The sequence below is a fragment of the Talpa occidentalis genome, unplaced genomic scaffold (genome assembly GCF_014898055.3).
Source record: "Talpa occidentalis isolate TD23 unplaced genomic scaffold, MPIMG_talOcc4v2.1 talOcc4.7, whole genome shotgun sequence".
In the NCBI taxonomy this organism is placed as follows: domain Eukaryota; kingdom Metazoa; phylum Chordata; class Mammalia; order Eulipotyphla; family Talpidae; genus Talpa; species Talpa occidentalis.
The window spans coordinates 8,483,104-8,506,434 of NW_023605083.1; the positions used below are offsets into that span (position 1 = coordinate 8,483,104).

The window sequence follows — 23,331 nt, forward strand, 5'->3', positions numbered from 1 at the left end:
CCTTTTAATTGTGAGTTCTTTGAGGGCAGAAATCAAGTTTTATTCATCTTTGTTTCCCAGGGATGAGGCAGCCACTGAATAGATAGATGGAAGGGACATATGGATTGGGTTATTTTAGTAGATGAAATCTTGCAAGACATGGCTTCTATGCTGGAAAATGCATTGAAAGGGGCCTTTGTTCTGTATCTAGCCATGATAGAGTAATTAGAAATAGACTTACTCTACCGCCATTAACAACTAAAACTAAAAACACCATTAACAACTCTAGATGAATTGGACAACAGGCAGGGGCATGCCTCTGATTCCTAAAACAAAGGAAGCAAGTGAGGTGAGGTCTACAATAGCCACTTTCTGCCTTGAGGCATCTTCTGAACCATGGAGTCAGAAGGAGGAGCTCCAAAAAGCCCCACAGCCTTGCAGAGTTGAGGGGTTAGAGATTGGAGTTTGAAGAAGAGGTGGTTTGAAGTTGTGGCTCAAAATACCAGACAGAAGAGGGCTACCCAGCAAAAGAGCTCCAGAAATCTGAATCAGGTCCTCTTGACAATCTGCTGGAGCCTGACCCGCCCACATGAATGGTGAAACTGCCGATGGGGAGCTTTAAGACAGAACATTCTCAGAGCTCCCTCAAGCTCTGCCCAGCTAGAGTAAAGAGATTTTACTGATCACTCAGGATGATCCCTAGAGACCCCTGGAGGCCATGCCTTGGTAGATTTGTTATCTGAGTGTGTTGGTTACATGGCAGAAGAGTTCAAGCTCTATATAATTGCTATGTGTGCTTTTATCTGCACTTATTAAAATTCAATGAAAAGTTTGAAACAGATCTACTTTCTTTTTAAAAAAAAAGTTATCAAGAATAATCTAATATGCAAGCAATTTAACTGACTGTCAAAAGAAACTTCAACTCTCTTTAAAGGAAGACAACAAAATCCAACATTCAATAATGTAACAGTGACAGCATCTAGCATTCTATCAAAAAGGTACCAGACAGGTTGAGAATCAGGAAATGTGTAACCCATAACCAAGAGAAAAATGAGTCAGTGAAAACATACTCAGAAATGACATATGTGATGAATTAGCAGAAAACATCCTTAAGATTGATATTAAGATTGATATTAAGATTGATATTGGAAATATGCTTGTGAATTTAAAGGAAGATTAAATAAGGAGAGAAATGGAAGACATACAGAGAATGAAAGGAAATATCTAAAGGTAAAAATTCACTGACAGAATTAAGAGGGCACTAGATACCACAACATAAAAGATCAGTGAAATTGAAGACATAGCAATAAAGACTTTCCACTCTAAATCAGGGAAAGGCAGAAGACTGGCAAAGGTTAAACAGAGGGGCCTCCCTGGTGGTGCAAGGGATTAAGTCTCAGCACTGTCAAACTACAACAAGAGTTCAAACTACAAACCACTGCAACAAGGGTTCAAGCCCCAGCCAGGGAGCTGACCAACATCGCACAGCAGACCTCTCCTGTCTCACCTGCTGCTCCCCTCAGCAGTGTATTTCACTAGATCTGCCTATTCTGCTTCTCACTCTGTCTCTGGTGAATCCTCTCACCCCCACCCCCTGACCTCTGGCCTACACCCCAGCTCTTGTATGTATAATATAAAAGAAATTTTAAAAAACCAAAAGGTTAAACAGAACCTGAATTACCTATAGCACCATATCAAGAGGACTAACATACATGTAACTGGAGTCCTAGAAGTCAAAGAAGATGAGGAAAGACAAAAGAAAATATTTAAAGAGATTATAACCAACTTTTTTCCAATTTTGGTGAAAATGATAAATTCATTCCAGGAAGCTCATTGAACCTCAAGCATAAGTAATGGACTCAAACAAAGCTACACAAAGGCACATCATGATAATTACTCAAAACCAGTAAAACAAAAGCTGAAAATGAGCTAGAGAATGAGCATATTTTTATAAAGGAATGGAGTAATGACAGAAGACTTCTTGTAAGCAACAACATAAGCCCGGAAATAGAATGATATTAAAGTAATGAAGAAAAATTCTGTCAACAAGAATTCTATATCCATTGAAAATGTCCTTCACAATGAAGGCAAAATTCAGACTTTTCAGACAAATAAATGAGAGAAGTCATTGTCAATAGATCTGTGATACAAGAAATGTTAAAGGAAGTTCTTCAGATGGAAGAAATGATTCTGTAGAGATACTTGGACAGTAAGGGAGAAAAGTGGGCCAGAAATAGTAAGCATGGGGAAATGAAGAGACGACTTTTCACATTTTAAATCTCTACAAAAGGTAATTAAGCACATAAGTAAAACTAACACTAATAACTAATGTATTATTCATTGTAACAGTAGAACTAAAATGCATGATAGCTACAGTGCGAAGGTGAGGCTGTGGCAGAGAATGGAAGTAAGTCTGTGGTAAGGTCCTTAAATTATAGGTAAACTGGTGTAATATTAATAGAAGGGGGACTCAAAAGTGAGAGGTGTGTGTTTTAAACATTTAAAGAAGCCACCCAGGAAAAAATAGTAGGACAGAGGTACATAGCTAATGACCCGATATTGGATAGCAAAAATGTTGTCGGGGTGGGGGGTGGGGGTGGAGTGGGAGAATAAAGGAAGCAACCACAGATGGAGAAGTAAAAAATTTCGTAAGGTAATATTGATTACCATCAACTATGCTGATTATTACATTAAACTTGCATGATCTAAATACTCAAATTATGATTTATATAAGATGATTATATAAAAAAGCAAGACATCAATGTCTACTGTCTATAAAAATTCCACTTTAAACATAGTCAGATAGATTAAAAGTAAAATGAATGGGAAATATATAACATGCAAACCCTAATAGAAAGAGAGTAAGTAGAAGAGAAGTCTTTCTTACAGATGAATTCCTCATCCCATCTGAAGATATGGTCCACTCTAGAAGAAGGAGCTTAATACACACACACACACACACAGAGAGAGAGAGAGAGAGAACTTAGTGACTTACTTTCAAAATATGGAGTATGAAAGGGAAAAAGTAACTTGAGTGATGACAGGCACTCCCCTAACCAAATGATTGAGTTTAACATCACCAGCGCTGGCCTGTGGACATCACGTGGCCCTGATGTGATGTGGCAAGAAGGATATAGCACATCTGTGGTATTCATTCAAAAGCCTAGCCAAACTATGACAGAAAATTCAGATAAGCCCATGTTGAGGGACAGTCTGCAAAATAACCTGACCTGTACTTCTCAAAACTGTCAAGGTCACAAAAAACATAGGAAAGGCTGAGGAACTGTCACAGAGCAGAGGAGGCCAAGGAGACATGACAACTAAAGGCAGTGCGCAATTCTAGATATATTCTGGCACAGGAAAAGGGACTACTGGTAAAACTGATGACATCACAGTAAAGTTTGGTGTTTAGTTCATAATGATGTACTAATGTTGGTTTCTTAGTTTTGATATATGTACCATGAAGTTATTATTATTATATGTAATAATATAATATTATTAAGGGAGACTGAGGCTGACTGAGGAGTATATGGGCATTCTTGTTACCATCTTTGTAACTTTTCTCCAAATCTGAAAATATTTCAAAATAAAAAGTATATTTTTAAAAAGAGGGCCTCCCCAGTGGCGCAGCGGTTGAGCGCTGGGTTGCGAAGCTGCCCGCAGCCTCTGCAGCACCGGTTCGATCCCCGGCTGCTCCCCGGCCACCGGAGGAGGGTGCCACATGGCGCGCAGACCTCTCCTGCCACCCGCTGCTCCCCTCAGCAGTGTGCTTCGGTCCTTCTGCCTGCTCTGCTCCCCGCTCTGGCTCTGGTGAATTCTTTCACCCTCCCGCGCTTCTGATTGTACCTAGTGCTTGCATAAATAAATAATAAATAAATAAATCTTTTAAAAAAAATAAAAAGAAAGGAAAAAAGGAAGAGAGTAGTATGAACAACTTTATGCCTATAATTTTGACAGATTAAACAAATTCCTTAAAATATCCAAACCACAGAAAGTGACCCAAGATGAAAGAACAGAAAAAAAGCACTGTTTCTATTTTTAAAAAATCTGAACTATTCCACAAAGAAAACTCCAGACCCAGATAACTTCACTCACTAATTCTATCATGCCTTTAAAGAAGACTAATACAATCTTACACTCACTTTTTTGCAAAATAGAGACTAAAGGAACACTTCCCACCTTTTATAAGATCAGAATTACCCTGACATGAAAATCAAACAAAGAATTTACAAGAAAACTCATATACTTCATAAATATAATATAAAAAAATCTTTAACAAAATATTAGGTTAGTACATCATATCATGTGAATACAGATTGACTAAATATTTGAAAATCAATCAGTCCATGTAATTTACCCTATCAACAGACTAAAAAGGAAAACTAGATCAAAACATATGCCAAAAAATAGTATTTTAGGAATGATTCAACACCTGTTCATGATAAAAACTCTTAACAAACTAGGTGATAATGAGCATCTAGGAAAAACCTACAACTAACATTATACTTAATAGTGAAAGACTGCATGCTTCCCCCTCCCCTGAGAATGAGAGCCAGAAAAAGGGTGTCTGCTCCTCCCATTTCTACTCAGCACTGTATTGAAGGGCCTAACAAGTTCACCAAGACAAGGAGAAGAAAGAGAAGCCCTCACAATTAGAAAGATGGAAGAAAAACTTGGCTTTATTTAGACAACATGATCATATATCTGGAAAATTCTAAGGCGTCTCATAAATGAATTTAGCAAGGGTGCAGGATAAGGTCAGCATGCAAATAGGAAATGTAGTTCTATATACTAGTAATGAGCAATTGAAAAGTAAAATTTTTGAAAGTGCCATTTAAAATAGCATACATACAAAACATAAAATACTTAGGCATAAATTTAACAAAATATGTGCAAGATTTGTATACTTATACTTGAAAGCTATAAAACATTTCTGAGAAAAAAAAACTTAAAAGACCTAAACAAATGAAAAGATATTCCATATTTTGGATTAGAAGACTCAATATTTTTAAGATGTTAATTTTACCTAAATTGATCTATAGATTCAATATAATTCCAACCCAAATGCCAGATGGCTTTTAAAAAAATTGAGTGCTATTCTAAAATGTATATGAATATGCGAAAGATCTAGAATAGCCAAAACAATGCTGAAAAAGAAAAAAGTTGTAGGACTTATATTACCTACTTTCAAGACTTTCTATAAAGTTGTCATAAATATAGGTAGACATATTGTTCAAAAAAACAAAATAAATAGTTCAGAAGCAGACCCAGGTTGGACAATTTTCAACAAGTATGCTTTCATAATTCAATAAAGGAATGATAGTTTTTTGGGTTTTTTAGCAAATGCCAAAAGATAACTGGATAGCCACAGGGGGAAAAGTGAATTTCACTTTTACCTGATGCAAATATTAGTTCAAAGTAGGTTAGACAGCTAAACCTAGAAGCAAAAACTATGATATGAATAGGAAAAAAAATCTTCATGGGCTAGCCATGAGGTAAGCTGCAAAAAGCACACATCATAAATGAAAAAAGCCAAAAATTGAACCTGATAAATGGTAGAAACTGATCCTCTTCATTAAAACGTAAAGAGGCAAGCCACAGACCAAGAGAAAATTCTCAACAGTTATACCTGAAGAAAGGGCTTTTATCTAGAATAAAGGACCCTTAAGCTCAATAATAAGACAACCTAGTGACAAAGTAAGCCAAAGACTTGACAGGATATTCCAATCACCAACAAATACGTGAAAGGGAGCTCCATTGAAGGCGCAGATCAGTCCCACAGTGAGTGTGCCACTCTAGACCCACTGGTGTGGCTGAATCTAGAAGAAGGTGCATATTTCTCATACATCTTAAACATGTTTTCTGTATGACCAAGCCATCCCACCTCTGGGTCATTGCCCAAGAAACTCAAAACTTATGTTCACACAGACACACAATCAGCTGTGTTCATGATCTCCAATCATGAAACCAGATGACCTTCAGTTGGTGACCATATGAACAAATAGTGTACCCCATAAAATGAAGGACTACTTAGTAATAAAAAAAGAAACTTCTGATTTATCCAACAAAATAGATGAATCTCACGTTTGGGAAGTGAAAGAATCCATGTAGATGACATTCTGGAATAGGCAAAATGATAGAGATAGAAATCAGATTGTCCTGAGTGGGGGTGGGAGGAGTAATTGACTTTAAAGGGGCAGAGGGGAAATTTGCAGATGATTAAATTGCTCTACACTTTGGTGGTTACATGTTGTAGGGTAAAGAAAATATCAGGCTTTTCTGCCCTTCCGCCATCAGGATAGATGATGGATCCTTGTCCTGAATGCATGCCTGATGGCAGGCACCTGGAATAGGGTGTGGGCATAGGTAGATGGGATTCAGCTGAGTTAAGACTGTGCTTTTTAAGGGCAGCGTCACGGGGACGCCAGTAGTAGCAGCAGCAGCAGCAGTAAAGCCGAAAGAAAAGAAGCCTGAAGCAGAGGCAGAGAACGCCAGAGAGCCCAGATAGAGTGAAGATTTGCTGGGGGCTGGGAGGCCTGCCAGCCCCCCAGCCAGCACCCCTGCCTGCCATATGCCTGGTGAACCCCAATAAAAGACCTGCAAAAACCCACTGAGGACTCTGACTCCTCCTTTACCCAGTCTGCATGGGATCAGAAAACCTGCACCGTGGCCAGTCCTGCCTTTACACATGTCTAAATGCATCTTGCAGAATTTTTAGTGGTAAACTAAAAGCATTAAATTATAGTCTATTTACAAGATACCTCAATAAACCTGACTTTAACATGTTCTTTAAAGACCGACAAGTCCAGGTGTTGGTAAGAATTATATGGAACTCTCCACCACTGGTGATAGGAATCTAAAAAGGTGCAACCACTTTGGAAAACAGTTGGCAGTTTTCTATGAACTTAAGCATATACCTACCATATAAACCCACTTCTAGGTATTTATGCAAGAGACATGAAATTATACACCTAAACAGATTTGTGCATGAATGTTACAGCAGCTTTATTCATAATAAACAATACCTGGAAACAATCTTAATGTCCATCAACTGGCAGATGGATTAACAATGTGTTAGATCCCTATTTTTTATTATGGAGACAGTATTCCATTGTAACATGTAATGCACAAGACAGCGTGGATGAATCTTAAGTATATTACACTGAGCCAAAGAAGTCAGACCTAAGAGAATCTGCTCCATGATCTCACTTACATAAAATTCTAGAAGCGAGAGATGTAGTCTGCAGTGGATGAAAGCATATCAGTGGTTGCCTTGAGCTGGGAAGGACAAGATAGGAACATACTGGAGAGGGCACTGAGGAACATTCAGAGGCCAAGGAAACATTCTGGTCCTCGATTGTTATGGTAGTTACACAGCTGTGTCCACTTGTCAAAACTCATCAAACTATACTTTTTAAATGTATACATTCTATTTGCTCTTAAGTTACAGCTTAAAATTAATTTTTAAAAGGAAGAGGCCTTGAAAATTAATTTTAAAAGGAGAATCCACTACTGAGCCATGTTTGATTTCCACTGAATTATGTGATTTTTCACCTGACTTCTGAACATGGGTCAAAAGTTAACTTTGGGCAGGGTGGCGCTGGTTGGCTACTAGGACCTTGACAATAGTGTCTCAAATATTATACTCTTAGCTCAGTTTTTCTACCTTTAAAAAAAATGAGCTCGGCAAGGTTAATGCTGTTGTATTTCATGGGGATTCCATTAAACTTGCAAATGTATTTTCACTGACAATATCCTGTTGTTCCTAGTGGTGGGTTTGGAGGAGGAATATGGCGAGAATAGCCCATCTCCTGTTGGGCCAGTGGCCTGTTTACGGACTTCATGTTTATCTCAAGTTCACCTGGATGCAGAGAACAGAAGCACGTTTCCTCCCTCTGCAGCCATTTAACCAAACACTCTTCTGCTGTTTCCCTCCTAAAATTTAAAGAACACTTCTTGTTCCCTCAGAGCTTTGAATGTCAGCTGCTTAACTAATGAATAGTTTGTAGGACTTTTAAAAAGCTTGGTAAAAAGAACCCAAGTCATCAAAACTCCCAGCAACATAGGCATACTGCACTTTGTCACCAGGGGACGAGATTTCCCAAGACTCAGATGGGCTTTTCTTGATATTCTCTTGCCTTGCTTTTGTAGGTTTTTGTGTCTGCACATATAATATCAGGTACCTTTACCCGCTGCTTATTCTCTCCTATCTTTTACTTTGTGCTTTTTCTAACTTGATTAGTGCTATTTTAACACAGGTTTTTCTCATATGATGATATATTGAGTAGGATATTAAAATCCCTTTGACACAGTAATACTTTTTTTTAAGATTTATTTATTTATACATACAAGAGCTGGGGTACAGGCCAGAGATGCGGGGGATGAGAGGGTTCACCAGAGACAGAGTGGGGAACAGAACAGGCAGACTGACTGAAATACAGTGCTGAGGGGAGCAGCGGGCGAGACAGGAAGTGTCTCTTGCGCCATGTGGGTAGCTCCCTGGCCGGCCAGGAATCAAACTCGTGCTGCAGAGGCTGCAGATTGCTTCATAATGTGGTGCTCAACCCCCTTGCGTCACCAAGAAGGCCCCAACAAAGTAATACTTTTAAGGTTTTCTTTTTCCAGTAAATACTTCTAAGTGGAAAAAGACACCTGGCCAAATAGTATCGTTTATGTTCACTGACGCTACAGGTATTTGTCTTTCTCCTTGACTTAATTCCAGTTAACATAATCCCTTTCAGTTCCATCCATTTGTCCCAAGCATCAAGAGTTCATTTTGAATACTATTGTATTCAACATAAAACATAGTTGAATACTATTCCATCATTTATATATACCACATCTTAATCCACTCCTGTCATTGCACACCTAGCCATAACCTGACTGTTGTAAATAGTGCCGCAGTGAACACGGGGGTGCACATACCCCTTCAAATTAGTGCTTTTGTGTACTTTGAGTAGCCTAGAGTGGAATTATTGGGTCATATGGCAGATCTATTTTTAATATTTTGAGGAACCGCCACATGATTCTCTATGGGACCCCTATGCTGTGGGCTGGACCAGTCCACATTCCTACCAACAGTGTACAAGGGCTTATTTTTCCCCACATGCTTGCCAGCATTGTTGTTGCTGGGCTTGTTGGTTTGTTTTGTTGTTGTTGTTGTTGTTGTTGTGTTTATGGGCTAGTCTCACCAGTATGAAGTGGTTTTGATTTGTATTCCCCTGAAGAGAAGTGATATTGAACATTTTTCAGGACAGTAGTTTCTCTTCATATTCTTTGGGGTGGGGTGGAGGGAGAGAGGGGAGACCACACAGTCACTTGTGAACTCAGGTCTGTTTCAAAATGGGGCTTTAACCACATAATTGGTTGCCTTGGGGAGTCCAAAGGCAAAATTAGTTCAGAAGGGCCCCTATGCTGACAAGCCCAGAGTCGGATCACTGCCTCTCCGCTGGTGGCCCTCTGCTTGGTAGGCGTGTTGGGGAGAACACCTGACCCAAGATGGCCTAAGTCACTGCTAAGGCCTCACCAGCCAGTGCGGCTTCATGCCATGCTTTTCCGAAGGCTTAGAACTCTCAGACTCTAGATGCCGCCGCCCAGACTTTGCTGTGCCATCCCACCTGTGAGTCAACAGGGCCTTTGATCCCATAAACAAAGATCTTCCAGAGCAGACTTCATGGGCTGTCTGACCTGGGCAATCTGTCCTTCTGGGAAATGTCTAAACTGATAGAAAAACCTTGGAAAAAGCCTGTTCTTAGAAATCCAATAGGAAATAAAAAGCTGCCTAAGGAGAAGGCTGCTGTGATTACACTAGTGTCCCAAATGAATCTGTGTGTAAGCTGCACCAATGCCCATGTTGGTAGTGTCTTCTGAGAGAATGTTTATTCATTCACCAGATGTTTCTGTGAGGACTGTTGACCAAAGAGGGCAAACTTTCAGTTGTAACCTAAGTGCTGAGGCTCTGGTGTGCTGCATGGCAGCCATTGTCAGTGCTGCATTTCATGCTTGAGAGTTGCTAGTAGACCAGATCTGTGTTCTCCATACACAGTCACCAAAGGTAACTAAGTGAGTGATAGCTATATTAATAGCTTATCTGTGGTAACTGTTTCATAATATATGTGCATCAAATCATCGCAATGATTACACTTTAAATATATTCAATTGTATTTGTCAATTAAAGCTAGAAAAAATAGAACAAACAAAAGCACCAGGCATTTCCTAGACACCTACCCTGTGCCAGACTTTGCACAGGGAATAGCGGGTACAGAGATGATGAAGATGGGGACCACTTTCTCAGTGAAGTCACAGGCTTGCTAGCAGAAGAGCTGATGGAAGGTGGACCACTTCTCATGACCCCACATGTCCAATCCCAGACCACTCTCTCTGACTATAGATGAAGGCGTATTCCAGAGCATGACTACCCTCCCAACCTAAAGCCTTTCATGGCCCCTTGTCCATATGCCAAGATGGCTCTTTGTAATCCAGTCTCAACTATATCTCTGGGCATGTTCGCCAGAGATGGGCCTCTTACCCACTTAAACTTCATACCTGCAACTTTGCTTCGATCCACCAGCAAGTTCTGTTCAGGAATGGAGAGTATACATTCATTATTCATTCAACCAGTTTTTTTGGATGTGTGCTCAGGATGTTGGACCCTAGGAACACGGAGACATGTAAGAAGCAGTCTCTGTTCTTGGGAAGGAGAGACAAGCTCACTGGGATGCGGGCGTGGGCTGATGGAGGCTGGAGATATGGACAAAACTATGTGTTTGGGCAGGGATGACTAGGTTAGTTCAGCTGGAACATAGAGTATATAGTTGGAAGGGACAAAAGAGAAGACCAAAGAAGTAGACAGGGTTTGAGAATGGCCTGCTGTTATAAAAGCAAGTTTGGGCTTTATATTTTGGATAGTAAAGAATCACTCAAGATCATTAAGCCAGAAAATCCTGTGGAAACACACATCTGAGGAGATGTGAACCTCTTCCCCTGAACCAAACAGAGTTTTGTAAACCAATGTTAAGTCAATAAAAATGAATAATAAATTATGGGCTATTGGATACAAAAAAATAGATCTATGCTGCCCTGGGTCTCAGGCTAAGGTTGGCTCCAACCTTTCTTGCTCTCCGTTCCCTAGAACCTGCATGGCACTTCCTCTTGCCCCAAGTCTACTGACGTTGCATTCGGGGGAAGGGGACAAGAGCATTAGTGTTATTCCTAGCATCACCTATCGCCAGTGTCCACCCTCTTGGCCCTTGTGTTTTTAAAGAATTGTCTCAGCTTCTCTGGTCCGCGGTGGGCCACACTCAACAGTGTCCACACAGTGGCTTGTACATTTCGCGCAGGATGGGAAGGAGCATCGTGAGCCAGTGGGCCTTGGCCTGAGTGTGTGCATATGATTTGTCAACAATCGAGTATTTTAGGAGAGTTTACGGGGCTTCATTAAAGATGCCGGGGCAGCAGCGCTGCGGGACATCAGAAGAGCCCTCAGCAATAAAGCGCAGCGCCGAGCTTCGGAATGCAGTAAATGTTTAAGAGACTTCCTTCCTTTCATTACTGAATTTTACTTTACTTTTATACCAGTAAAGAGTTGTGTTTTATTGGTTGAAATTTCTTGATTCCGTTTTCCCCAGGTCTGTTTAAAAGCTACATTTTATCTTTGAGGATGTTTGGCTCCTGGCGGAGGAAGTGCTGCCAGCGAATTCAATTAACTGGCAGAGCTCACAGATATGGTACATGGGCTTCTTTTTTTCCCTCTTTTTCACAACTGCTACATAAACACAGCTGGGTTTAATATTTGTCGTAACAAAGATTTAACTTGAATCATTTTACTCCGGGTAATTAATGCTTGGAATCTCGGCTACTTTTTCGTCGGTTTGTAATCCTCTGCATTTTTTCACTCTGGCTATCTAGATAATGAAGTGTGCTCCTCTAGGTCTTTGCCCTGCCTTAAAACTGCTTAATATTTGGCCGTTCCCACTAGAGAGCAGATGCTTTTCTTTGCAAGAATTGAATTTCTGTCAGCTCTTTTATGCATCATGTGTTTGGAACTGTAAGTGGATCAAGTTGTTCATCACAGCGGGGACACTGTGAAACACATCTATTATACATGCTCCCCCCCTTCCTGTTTTTTTCCTCCCCTGAGGAGGTGGTGATGCCCAGATCCCCTTGGGAGAGCGATAGCTCACTCTGTGTGGATGTACCCAGGGGATCCACCCTGGATCCTGACTGACCGTGTCCCTAAGCCTAGAAATCTCTATCCATTCAGCCCGGGGTTGTTGCTGAGACAAATCCTGCTTTTATCTTTGTAAACACCAAGCACTTCATTAACTCCCAAATACACACCAAGTTTGGGTCACTAAATAAACCCATGAGGCTTAGCATAATGAGTGACATTTCAGTAATTGATGCCCTAGAAAATGGTAATTGTGAGCCCATTATTCTTTTTATGCTAAAATAATGGCTTGAGTAGCTTTGGCTTTGGACTTGGGCTAGTGTGGAAGAATAGTCACCATCTATTAGGCTCCTAGTGTGTGCCAAGCATTGTGCTAGAGGCTTTGAAAGTCTTGACATTTAATGTACATAACAGTCCTGCAAAGGGGGTGTGTGTGTATGTGTGTAATTTATCCCTTATATATAGATGAAGAGGTTGAGTAACTGCCTAAAAGCATCCCACTAATAGCCAGTAGTAGCTCAATCAGAATTTGAACCCAGGTCTGTCTGAACCTAGATCAAATTAACCTGCTTGCTAGAGTACATTTGTTGGTTGATCACTCAATATATTGATTTATGACCCATTCCACAGCAAATATGAGCCAGCTGTCTTTTTGGAGCACTTTTGTATTCATGTGAATCTGAACTCCTGGTGGTGATTGGGGTCATTTATTGGAATCATTATTTCATTTTGCTTTTTCTATCTAAGCTGAAGGCAGACACAATCCAGTTCCCCCAAAGCAAGCTTCCCAAATTTCAATCCCTAGATTCAGCTTCGAATGGATGGCTAAAACCTAACTTGGTGAGTTTGTCAACACAGCTTTGAAGAGCAGGAGTCTTAATGATGTCCCTGCTGTGATAGGCTCATCTTTGGGGCCTCAGCTAGTGATGCGGAGGGCAAAGGTGCATTTTGGTGCATTTTTAATAGATAAGGTTCAATTTGCAAGAGTCATTATGAGACATTCGTGTGCCTGACTAGAATACTGCTGATCAGTAGAATTAATTCTAGTTAAATGGAAGGGGGTGGCTTTTGCTCATGAAGAAACTCACTGGTCTCTTGATAAACATTTTTAGTTATGATTAACTTTACTTTTCCTCCAAATGTCTTTCATTAGAACCAGACATTCATGTCCTGGTTCATTAAAATTAGAGCGACCCCTTTCTTTTTGATTTGCGGCCCATTTTGTTGTTTAAAGATGTTGGTTTTTTTTTTTTTTAATTGATGGAAGATACAGTGTAAAAAACATAACTTTCCTTTTGCTAGTGCCTATGTTTTTTTCAAAGGTAACTTACATTTTCATTTTGTGCGTTGTGTTTGCAAGAGAATGGTTCTTGGTTTATTCATGTTGACAACTGAAAAGCCTTAGACCTAATTAAAAGAATTTCCACAAGCACCTTTACTGAACCATTTCATTACGCGGCACTGCACAGATTGCATTGTGAAACATGGTGATAGTTTAAATCTGACCTTTAAACCGAAACTGCCAGAAGTATGGGGGAGAAAACCCTTCTTTGAAAATAATTCTCAGGATACATACATATATAGGCATACATGCATGCACATATTTGGTTAGAAATAATCTTTTTATTGAATGACCACCTAGTAATATAAATACACATTTACTTTGAGCTCAGATCTCATAGCTTCCCTTAGCTTGGGCAGGATTTTCATTTGTCTTGTGTGTGTGTGTGCGCGCGCGTGTGTGTGTGGTGTGTCTGGGTGGGGGGAGGTAGTGTGTTAAAGCTAAATTGTTTTATAGGGAAAACAAAGACAACTCCACTTCCTCTGGCAAAAAAAAAGTGTTTGTAGGAAGGTGAGGTTTACAAGTAGATAGAAAATGCAAAAGTCTTTGCCACTGTGGATTTCGGTTTAAGATGCAGAGGTGCTGGGATTAAGCATCTGGGGAGGGGTTGGAGGACTGGCGTGTGTGAGACTCCTCCTGAGCTTTATCTGGCAGACAGTGGAACAGGGTTTTTTTTTTAATCTAAAATTGTTCTTTTTTTCCTCCAAAAATGTCATCCTTAGCACTTGTTAGTTCTTGGGATGCTCAACAAAGCCATTATAACAGATAGTGAAGTAGTCATTCACATAATGAAAATTGATCCTTTTGTCTAACAAAAAGCTGCTGCTTAGAATTGTAATGCTTGCCTCTAACTTTCTGACTTATGCTCAGCCCACGAGATGTTAGAAGCTGGGGGGGTAGCAGAGACCTGGGCCCCTAGGGTCAGAACCGGCTCCAGCTTAGAGCTGCGAGTAACTAACAAGCCCCCACACCCCCATGGAGAACCAGAATCTTTCAGGGGAAAATGGGATGCAGAAGAAGCAATTAAAGCCAACTGAGGTCAAGGTACAACCATGTTCTAAGAAAGAAACAGAAAAGCAGGGAATGAAAGGAAGCAGTAATGGAGCTAGATTAAGCGGGTGGAAATAAACCAGTATGGACAGATCTAATCTGCTGGTCTAAGAAACCCTGGCAGTGGTACACACTAACAGAATAGCACCAGCTTTGGTGTAAGCCAGACTTGGGTTTGACTTTGACCTCTGTCCCTCATGTTGTACTTGCTGTGTACATGGAGCTGAGTCTCACCTTCCTCATCTGGAGAATGGGGGTAACCGTGCCTGGTAGCCCAGTTCTGAAATTTAATGCCATGCTGGGTAAGTAAGCACCTGCCCTGGCATTTGGAACCTAGTAGTATGCTTAGCAAATACTAGTTCCTCTTTTCCGAGAAGCTGTTACTGGAAAAGAGAATAGGCTGGAATTGCCTTTATATTTCAAGACTTTTTGCTCCAAGTTGAAGCCAGCACTGACTGGCGCATAGGTAAACACACCGTCATATTTTCATGGCCAGTGTGAAGGTAGCAGAGACAGCCAATGTCTGTGTGGCTCCTCTCCAGACCCACGCATTCCCCAGGAGAGCTCATAACTAAGCCTCATGTCTGCTTTATTAAGGAAAGGAAGAATCAATGTGCCCTAGTCCTCAAAGACTATTTTTTTAGGAGTGTGACCCTACTGCTCCCTCTCAGCTGCTGCTGGACATCTGATTTGTCCAAATAAATACACAAACAATCTTCTAATTCTATCCCTGATGCTGAGCAGTGTGATTGCATCTGGGGGTAGGAGGAGCAGTGGGCCCCCTGCAGAGGCCAACGTGAGTCAGACATGTAGAACTGTTTATCCACTCAAGGTGATGTTCCCATTCTGGGGATAGCGTGGAACCTGCTGTTCACTCTCACAGAGGAACATTTATTGAATTCTTGCAGGGGGCGCCAATTTTACATCGCTGTGTATCTCTAGAGGAAAGGGCCGTTGTGAGTGTTAAATGGGGAAACCTTAGCCTGGCCCTGAGTTGGAGTAAGAACTGGACATCCTAAGGATGAGGCCCGGGGTTGTCCAATATATTAGTCACTGCCCACACAGGACTGTTAAACTTAATAAGATAAGTAACATTTGAATGCAGTTCTTCAGTCAGATTAGCCACATTTTTTAAGTGCTCCATGGCCACTACCACATTGGACAGCACAAGTGATAATTTGAGCCAAGTCTGATTACACAGGGCAGAGGGGCACGGTGGGCAAGAACATCCCGGACACAGGGTTGGCCTCCCCCTTGGGGTACGAGGGAGGCCATTGTGATGAGAGCTGGGAGGATGTGGCTGAAGTCCCAGAGAAGAGGCAGGAGCTGACACCTGAAAGAAGCTAGAGCCAAATCTCTCAGGACCTTGTAAGTCAGACTTGGGCCTCAGTCTCCTCAGAGCAATGGGGTGGCTGCTAAAAGATGTTAAGGTGCCAGAGCTGATGGAAAGAGGTGGGGTAGGTTTGTCATCTCGGTGGACGATGAATGAAACGCTACCCTTCTCCACCTGAAGATGACCCCAAGTGTGAAGAAATAAACCTGTTCTTGTTGAGGGCGACGTGAGTTGGAAGGGGAGGAAGGTGTGTGACCTACTGACTTTGTGTGAGGCTGAACTGCAGGGTAATGGCATCTACAGTCTGAGAGCCCCTTTTGAAGTAGCCCTAAGCCCTTGTGTGGCTGCTCTGGAGCAGAACCTGGGGCATACGCAGCTCTGTCCCCAGGACAGCGCCTGCACATATCAGGCATCAACTCAATGACCAGCTCACATGCCCTGAGAAAGAGGCATCTGACAGAGGATGACACAACAAGCCAAAAAGGATTTTTCATTTGCTTATTTTTTGGATAGGTTTTGTTGGGGAAGGGTATAAGGTGTTCTCCAGCCTCAGGGATGGGTTTGCAGCCTCTGAAACTAAGAAAACATTGGAAAAGGAACTCAGCCAACCCCAGAGCAGACAATGAATACTGTGCTAAGGGATTTGGACTCTGTGAACAGTATGGAGCCACTGAAAATTCAGAGTTGAGTAATATGATTCAGCCTCTTGTTTCAGAAAGAATATTCAATGCAAAGGATGAATCGGACCTGGAAGAAGACAGTGGAAGAGCCACCAGTTGAAAGACTGTTGCAGTCACTCAGGGAAAAGATGAAATGTGAACTAATAATGAAAGACTAGGCAGCGCGCGACATCCATTACCCATTTTACAGCCATTGTCTCTTAATCCTCACAATGTATGTGTGTTGCAGGCACAGTGAACTGAAACTCAGAATGGCTAGGAAAGTAGGGACCCAGGTTTCCAGGCTTCAGCTTGAGCTTTGGCGATTCTAGCTCCATCCTCACTGCCTGAGAGCAAGTGGAACCCAGAACCTGCAGTGAGGAGGCAGAGCAGGAGCAGGGGGTGGGGGGGCGGGGCAGGGAGTGGAATGCTGCGTTTGCTATTGGACAAGTCGACTTTGCAGTGTGGTATAAGACTGTCTACTCTTTTAACTTATTCAACGTCGGGAGGTTTGTTTTCCTTGCAATTTTGGTTGCATCTGAATCTGGGTGATCAACTTCTGCAGAAGGGGAACAAATGAGTAGAAGCTTCTCCCCCAGTCCTTCCCAACCAAGACCAGTTCCTTCTAACTCTCAGTTCCTTCTAATATCTCAGAAAGATGTCATCTTAGACTCCAGGCACAGAGGCTCAGCCACTGGAAATGCCTTTCCTGATAGGAAAATACCTTCTCGTTGAAATACTTACTCGGATATTCCATATTTTCTGCATGACAATGCTGGGCTAAGCCCTGCCCTGGCTGCTGGGCCTTCTGGGGACTCACAGTCCAGCAGGAAAGGTGGTGGACACTGTACTCACTGAGGAGTCACCCACGGTCCAGGGGCGCAGCCAGGGCATCATTAACCCATCTCACCAGTCAGGAAAGGCTTCGCAGCTGAGGGGATGCCTGGGTTCTCTCTTTCCCTTAACCCAAGGCCATGTTTAACTTCATTAAAATTCATTATTATAGAAGTAACATGCTTTTTCATAAAGGTACATCAAAACAATCAAAAAGTACATGAGATAAGCATGCCATGTAGATGGCGTATTAGATTGTGTATGGTAAATAAAAACATCCATCCATCCCTCTATCTAGAGAATTGTCAAATGATTCATGCCCCACATCTTGCTCTGCAACTTCGTTTTCCTCCCATTTGGAGTATTCTGTGGGCATCTTTTCATGTCAGTTCTTAAAGTACTGCCACATTCTTTTTAACATCCATACGGAACTTCATTGTGAGGATGACTAAGTAGCCCCACTGGCAGCCCCACTGGCAGACCACTGGGTGGTCTTTCAAAAAGTGGATAGAATTTTGTAAACAGGTCAGGGAGAGATGGACAGTTCTGTCTGCGTTATCTGCACGTGTGTGGACTAGGATAGAACATGTGTGTGCATGGCCACTCAGGAGCAGTCCAAGTGTGACACCCCAAGTGTCACCCTCTGCCTTGGGGCAGAGGAAGTGAGGCCGGTGGGAAGCCTCGCAGCCCCCTGAGGGGTGGGGATGTTTTTCTGAAGGTGTTGATGGTGAGGGTAGGGCAGGGGAGGTGTATTTCCGGGATCATGAGGATGGCTTTGGGGAGCCAGTGTGGGAAACCATTCCACCGACTTGGACCAGCGAGGGAGAGCAGAGCTGAGCCATGCAGATAGATCTAGCATCCCAGGAGATGTTGGGATGATGCTGCCAGACCAAGATGGGGGAGGAGGCAGGGGGAGGATGGAGAAGCTGATGGGTTCACTCTTGTCCTCCCGCCCCTTGTTTCAGTCCTCCCCCTGTGATGCCTGATTTGAGGAAGCCATCCTCATCGGCATTTACAACCCCCCCCCCCAAATTATGCCTAATGAACCCCTGTGTTAATGACCTGACAGCACCCCCCACAGCACTCAGGGCAAGTTCAGCTTCAGATGTGACTGTGGGTTATTGAAACCTTAGCTTTTGTCCCCTTGACTTTATTTAAAAGACAAAATGCTACCACTGGTTATCAGGTGCGCTTGTACTTGAAGTTTCAAAGTTTGAAGTGCTGACAAAAGCTGCTCCCATTACAGGGTGAGGAGAGGGCTTCAGAAGCCTGGGCCTAAGTGGACCCAGGGGCACCAAGCGCCCAGGACCACTTGGCTGATGTCAGACCAGCTGAAGCGGGCAGCTCACACTCGTATTTGCTCAGTTACAATCAGCAACTACTTCTTTGTGTAAAATGGTAATGAGGCCATTAGGAGAGGCTCACCTGAAGTGCAGCTTGTGAATCCAAGGTAATTAAACACCTCTGGAATGAAAGGGAAAGGCCAGGGAAGGTTAAGTGAGGAATAATCTGCTGCACAGGTGGCCCCAGAAGAAGCAGCACCCTTTCAAAGGACGGAAATGCTACCCCAGCCCTGGAAGGGGCAGGTGTTTTATCATTTAGTGGGTGGGGAGTGGGCAATATTTTTAACATCTTAGTGGCACGTGTTTTTTTATCAGCTATTTCAAGTTGGAAGTTCCCGGCAGTCTGCCAGTTGCTGAGTGGCCTGCATCGCTCCTCCCAGGTTCTCCCCACAGTAGCACTGGGGCTCATGTGCCCCAGGACAGGGGAGTTGACCTAAGCTGGTTACTTACACTCAGGGCATGAGATGGACTTCTAGCTGCTGCACCAGGAAAATCATCTTTCCTGATCCACCTTTGACGGAGCTGGAGCAGCCACCTCTCGCTGATAGTTCTCACATCTGACTTCTCAGAGAAGGACGGCAGGCCTACCTGCACTCTGTTAACTGAGCATGTGGCCTACTGCTTTAGCAACAGCACGGGATTTCCCCCCGTACAATCGTGCATAGCTTAACTACAGGGGTTCACTCAGGAAAATGAGACATTAACAGATTTCTTAGTTGTGTGAACATCATCGAATATATGTTATCCGAGTAGCACTTCTCCATTTCACCAATCTAAAACCCAAGAGGACATCCTAGAAGAGGAGCTGAGTCATCTGTCACTTCTTGTTGTGCCTGTGGTAACTGGCAGTAGGAATGTGGGAACCAGATTATACCAATGGTCCATCATTGAATTTTATTATCTGGCACGCAATTTTACTCATAAACACTTATTGATCGCTTTGTTTTGTGCTAAGCAGTGTGCTCTGTGAATTTTGGTGTCCTTTCAGTTTATCTTTGTCATACAGGATCTGGCAACAGAGTCTATTACCCAGAATCTCTGCTCTCTCCATGTAAAAGTTTGTACATAAATGTTTGTGGCGGTATCTTCATGATAGCCAAAAGGTAGAAACAACCCATATGTCCATCAACTGGTGAATAGTTAAACAAAAGGAGGTATATCCATATGGTGGAATATTAATCAGCCATGAAAAAGAACAAGGTATCGATAAACATTAAGGCATGGATGAGTCTTGCTCTTAATGAACACCACTAAGTAAAAGAATTCATTCACAAAAGACTGCATGGTTCCATTTCTATGTCCAGAATAGGCAAATCCTGAGGGGAAAAGTAGATGAATGGTTTCCTAGGGTTAGGTAAGGAAGGAAGGGAGGAGGATTAGTGGGAAATGAGAAGTAACTGCCAGTAAGATAGAGCTGTGGAAAGTGGCATTATGAAATGTTCTAGAATTAGATAATAGTGATAGTTGTACAGCCCTGTCAGTATACTAAAATCCCCTGAACTGTGTGCACTTAAAATGATATTTAAAATATGTCTTATGGGCTTTTTTTAAAAAAATCCCTTATCAGGAACTTGGTAATAAGAAATAATATCCAGGGGGCATTTCTAAAATGTAGTCTGTTCCAGAGCAGTGATTACTATTTTTTGAGTTTGTAGGCACTTTTAGGAATCTGAGGGAAACTATGAAGCCTTTGCCCAGAAAAAATGATCATCATTCACATAAAAAATTTATAGATGATTCATGGACCATCTGAATCTAATTTTCTATCTTATCCTTAAATTTTATCCTTAAATAATGTCAAGCCAATTAGATAGTTCTGTATCCAAGCCCTTCCTAAAAAGTGCTATTGTTATGTCACCTGCATGTTTTAAAATAGCCATTAACCTTATATTTCTCTCAAGATGAAGACATAGCCCTTCCCACCCCTGCCCTTCTTTCTGGCCTCATTTGAAGCTCATATTCACCATCATTCTCTCCACTGAAGTTACAGTTCTTTATTCTCTAAACATCTTCTCACCACAGGGTCTTTGCAAAGGCTGTTCCTCATGCCTGGTACACAAGCCCTTCCCTGCATTGCCAAGTTAACTACTTGAGCTCATCCTTCAGAGTTCAGTCTGCTTCTCTTCCCCTCCAGGAAGCCTTCCTTGACCTCTTTGTTGAGCTCTGTTATAGGCTGTATTACAAAAGCAATGTCACGTGAATTGGTATTTTCCTCAATAGAATGTAAGCTTCATGAGGGCAGGACCCATGTTTGATTTTGCTCAGCACAGTACCCTCCACACCTACCACCTGCCCAGACACACAGGAAAGAAGTAATTGTGGAGTAAGTGAGTGACTCAAGAGCACCTCGTTGCCCCTTTTTAGGGGTATTTTCTCATGGGACTCAGTGTGTGTGCCCAGAGGTTGTGGAATGCAGCCCCCTGATTTGAATGGCGCCATATTAGAAACAGACCAGGCAGCTTGGCACTCTAACAGCAGCTGTTTCTCCGTTGAAGACTCATGAGAAAAGTTTAGACTTTGCCTATGTCGCTTTCAGGAAAATCTGTCCATTTGTGCAACTAGTTTATTACACATGATCTCAGGAATCTTGCAACTTCTCATGTTTCCTGTTTTGCTTTGTTTAGGAGACTCTTATTTCAATTTGTATTCCATTGTTAGCTACTCTGAGACCATAAGACTTACCTATTCCTACTCTTTTTCACCATGGAATGCCATGGTTTTCTTGTCTGTTTTGTTTTAACCTATAAATATATGTCTATAAGTGCTACTATTCCTTTAAAGTATGAGTGTGGAGTACATGATATATAATTGATAATTATATTTATCAACATAATATATTGTCAAATAAGCCATTTCTAAAATCAGTGAGAAATTTGAAGAGGGAGTAAAACTGGACCTCAAAATCTTTGTGCAGTTTGGGCTTAGATTACAAAACCTCATATTCTGGCTTGGCTGCTTTTTAGCTTTGTTCCCAAGTACGCAAGCTAACCTCTGAGACTGTTGATACCTTTACACCCATGTAAAGTGGGAACACTAGTTCCTCCCTTGCTGGATCATTTAAATAATTTAATTAGGTCTCCCTGGTGGTGCAAGGGGTTAAGCACCACACTACGAAGCAATCCACAGCCTCTGCATCACGAGTTCAATCCCCGGCCAGGGAGAAACCCACATGGCGAGGCAGACCTCTCCTGTCTTGCCCTCTGCTCCCCTCAGCAGTGTATTTCAGTCAGTCTGCCTATTCTGTTCCCCACTCTGTCTCTGATGGATCCTCTTACCCCCCACATCTCTGGCCTGTACCCCAGTTCTTATATGCATAAATAAATAAATCTTTAAAAAAATTAAAAAAATAATTAAATTAGAAATTTTTTGTGAAAGCAGTTACCTGGCACATTGTAACTGCTTAGAAAGTTGCTTTTTCTGTTTTTATTAAATCTGCCCTAATAGGAGCAATATTTGCCGAAACTTCAGAAACCTTCCCTAACGTGAATGAACCTTGTCCTCCTAGCAGCTGAGGTGCCAAATCAGTGCCTTCCAGGGTTGCGCGGTGTGCCCTGGTCTTAGCCAGCCGGCCTCCTCCACCCTGGCCTCAGCCTGTGTCTCCTCTCTCTCTGTCCCCAGATCTCTTCACTGAAGAACCGGCTGAAGAAGGTCTCCACCACAACCGGCGATGGGGTGGCCCGAGCATTCCTCAAGGCCCAGGCAGCTTTCTTCGGCAGCTACCGAAATGCTCTGAAGATTGAGCCGGTGAGTCGCTTCCTGGCTTGTCAGGAACCATGTTGGTTCGGGGTCCAGAAAGTAAATCAGAGGCCACGAGAGACCCACGACTCACCAGGGTGTTGCAGTCACCTGAGGAGGGTGTGGGTGCTGGAGGTGGCCCTGTGTGAGGTGCTCAGGGGAGCCTTCGGGCCCTTTTCCTCCCCAGACAGCAGCACCCACAGCAACTGTGCATCAGTGTCCCACCGGCCCAGCCCCACACCTGCCCCCTCAGGGCCCACGGTGAGCCTGTGAGGCAGCAGCGAGCATGATGGTCTCTCCACGGGCTCAGAGAAGAGACATGTCTGGCTCACAGTGAAGGAGCCAAGGAGTCCCCAAGCCACACTCCCCTGCTGTGCCTCTCTGCCCTCTTCCTGTAAAGGGACTTTTCCCCCACCCTCGCTTGAGAAGGTAAAGCACCCCAGAATTCATTTCTCAGAGGCTTCCAATGTGGTCTTGGTGTAAATGACTGCAGAGTACACTGAGGCTGGGAAGGAATGTTCTCGCCTCCGTGGGCCTCCAGCTCTCCTGAGCCTCTGTTACCTCAGCGCTGCTGTCTGCCTGCCCTAGGAGGTGATTAGTTATTATAAGGATATGAAGATATGAGGTCTTGCCCAAAATCAAAGAAAGTACCAATTCTCCCAGCTTCCTTCAGAAGCTGTCCTCTGGTACTCAGCCTGTTCTTGACCAAGGACAATGAAGGGTTTGGCCTGGAACCTGTGTCTCTGGGAGAGACGGTTGGAGGGAACCCTTCATCCCGAGCAGGTGATAAAGGCAGCCTAGTCAGAGCAGGGAGCTCGCTTTGGTTTTGGTTTTCCCATCCAGTTTTATTAGGTCAAATGACAGAAGATGTGTGAATGTCAGCCAGT

General features: G+C 42.7%; 1 protein-coding gene across 6 annotated transcripts in view; it reads left to right on the top strand.

Moving 5' to 3' along the window:
* The window catches only part of DENND1A (DENN domain containing 1A), a 445,274-nt gene that overhangs the window by 290,590 nt on the left and 131,353 nt on the right, over nucleotides 1–23,331 (top strand). For all 6 annotated transcript variants that reach the window (XM_054689761.1, XM_054689763.1, XM_054689766.1 and 3 more), the window contains exon 13: nucleotides 22,328–22,453. In XM_054689761.1, coding sequence (XP_054545736.1) covers nucleotides 22,328–22,453 — 126 coding nt within the window. The remainder of the gene's footprint in view (nucleotides 1–22,327; nucleotides 22,454–23,331) is intronic.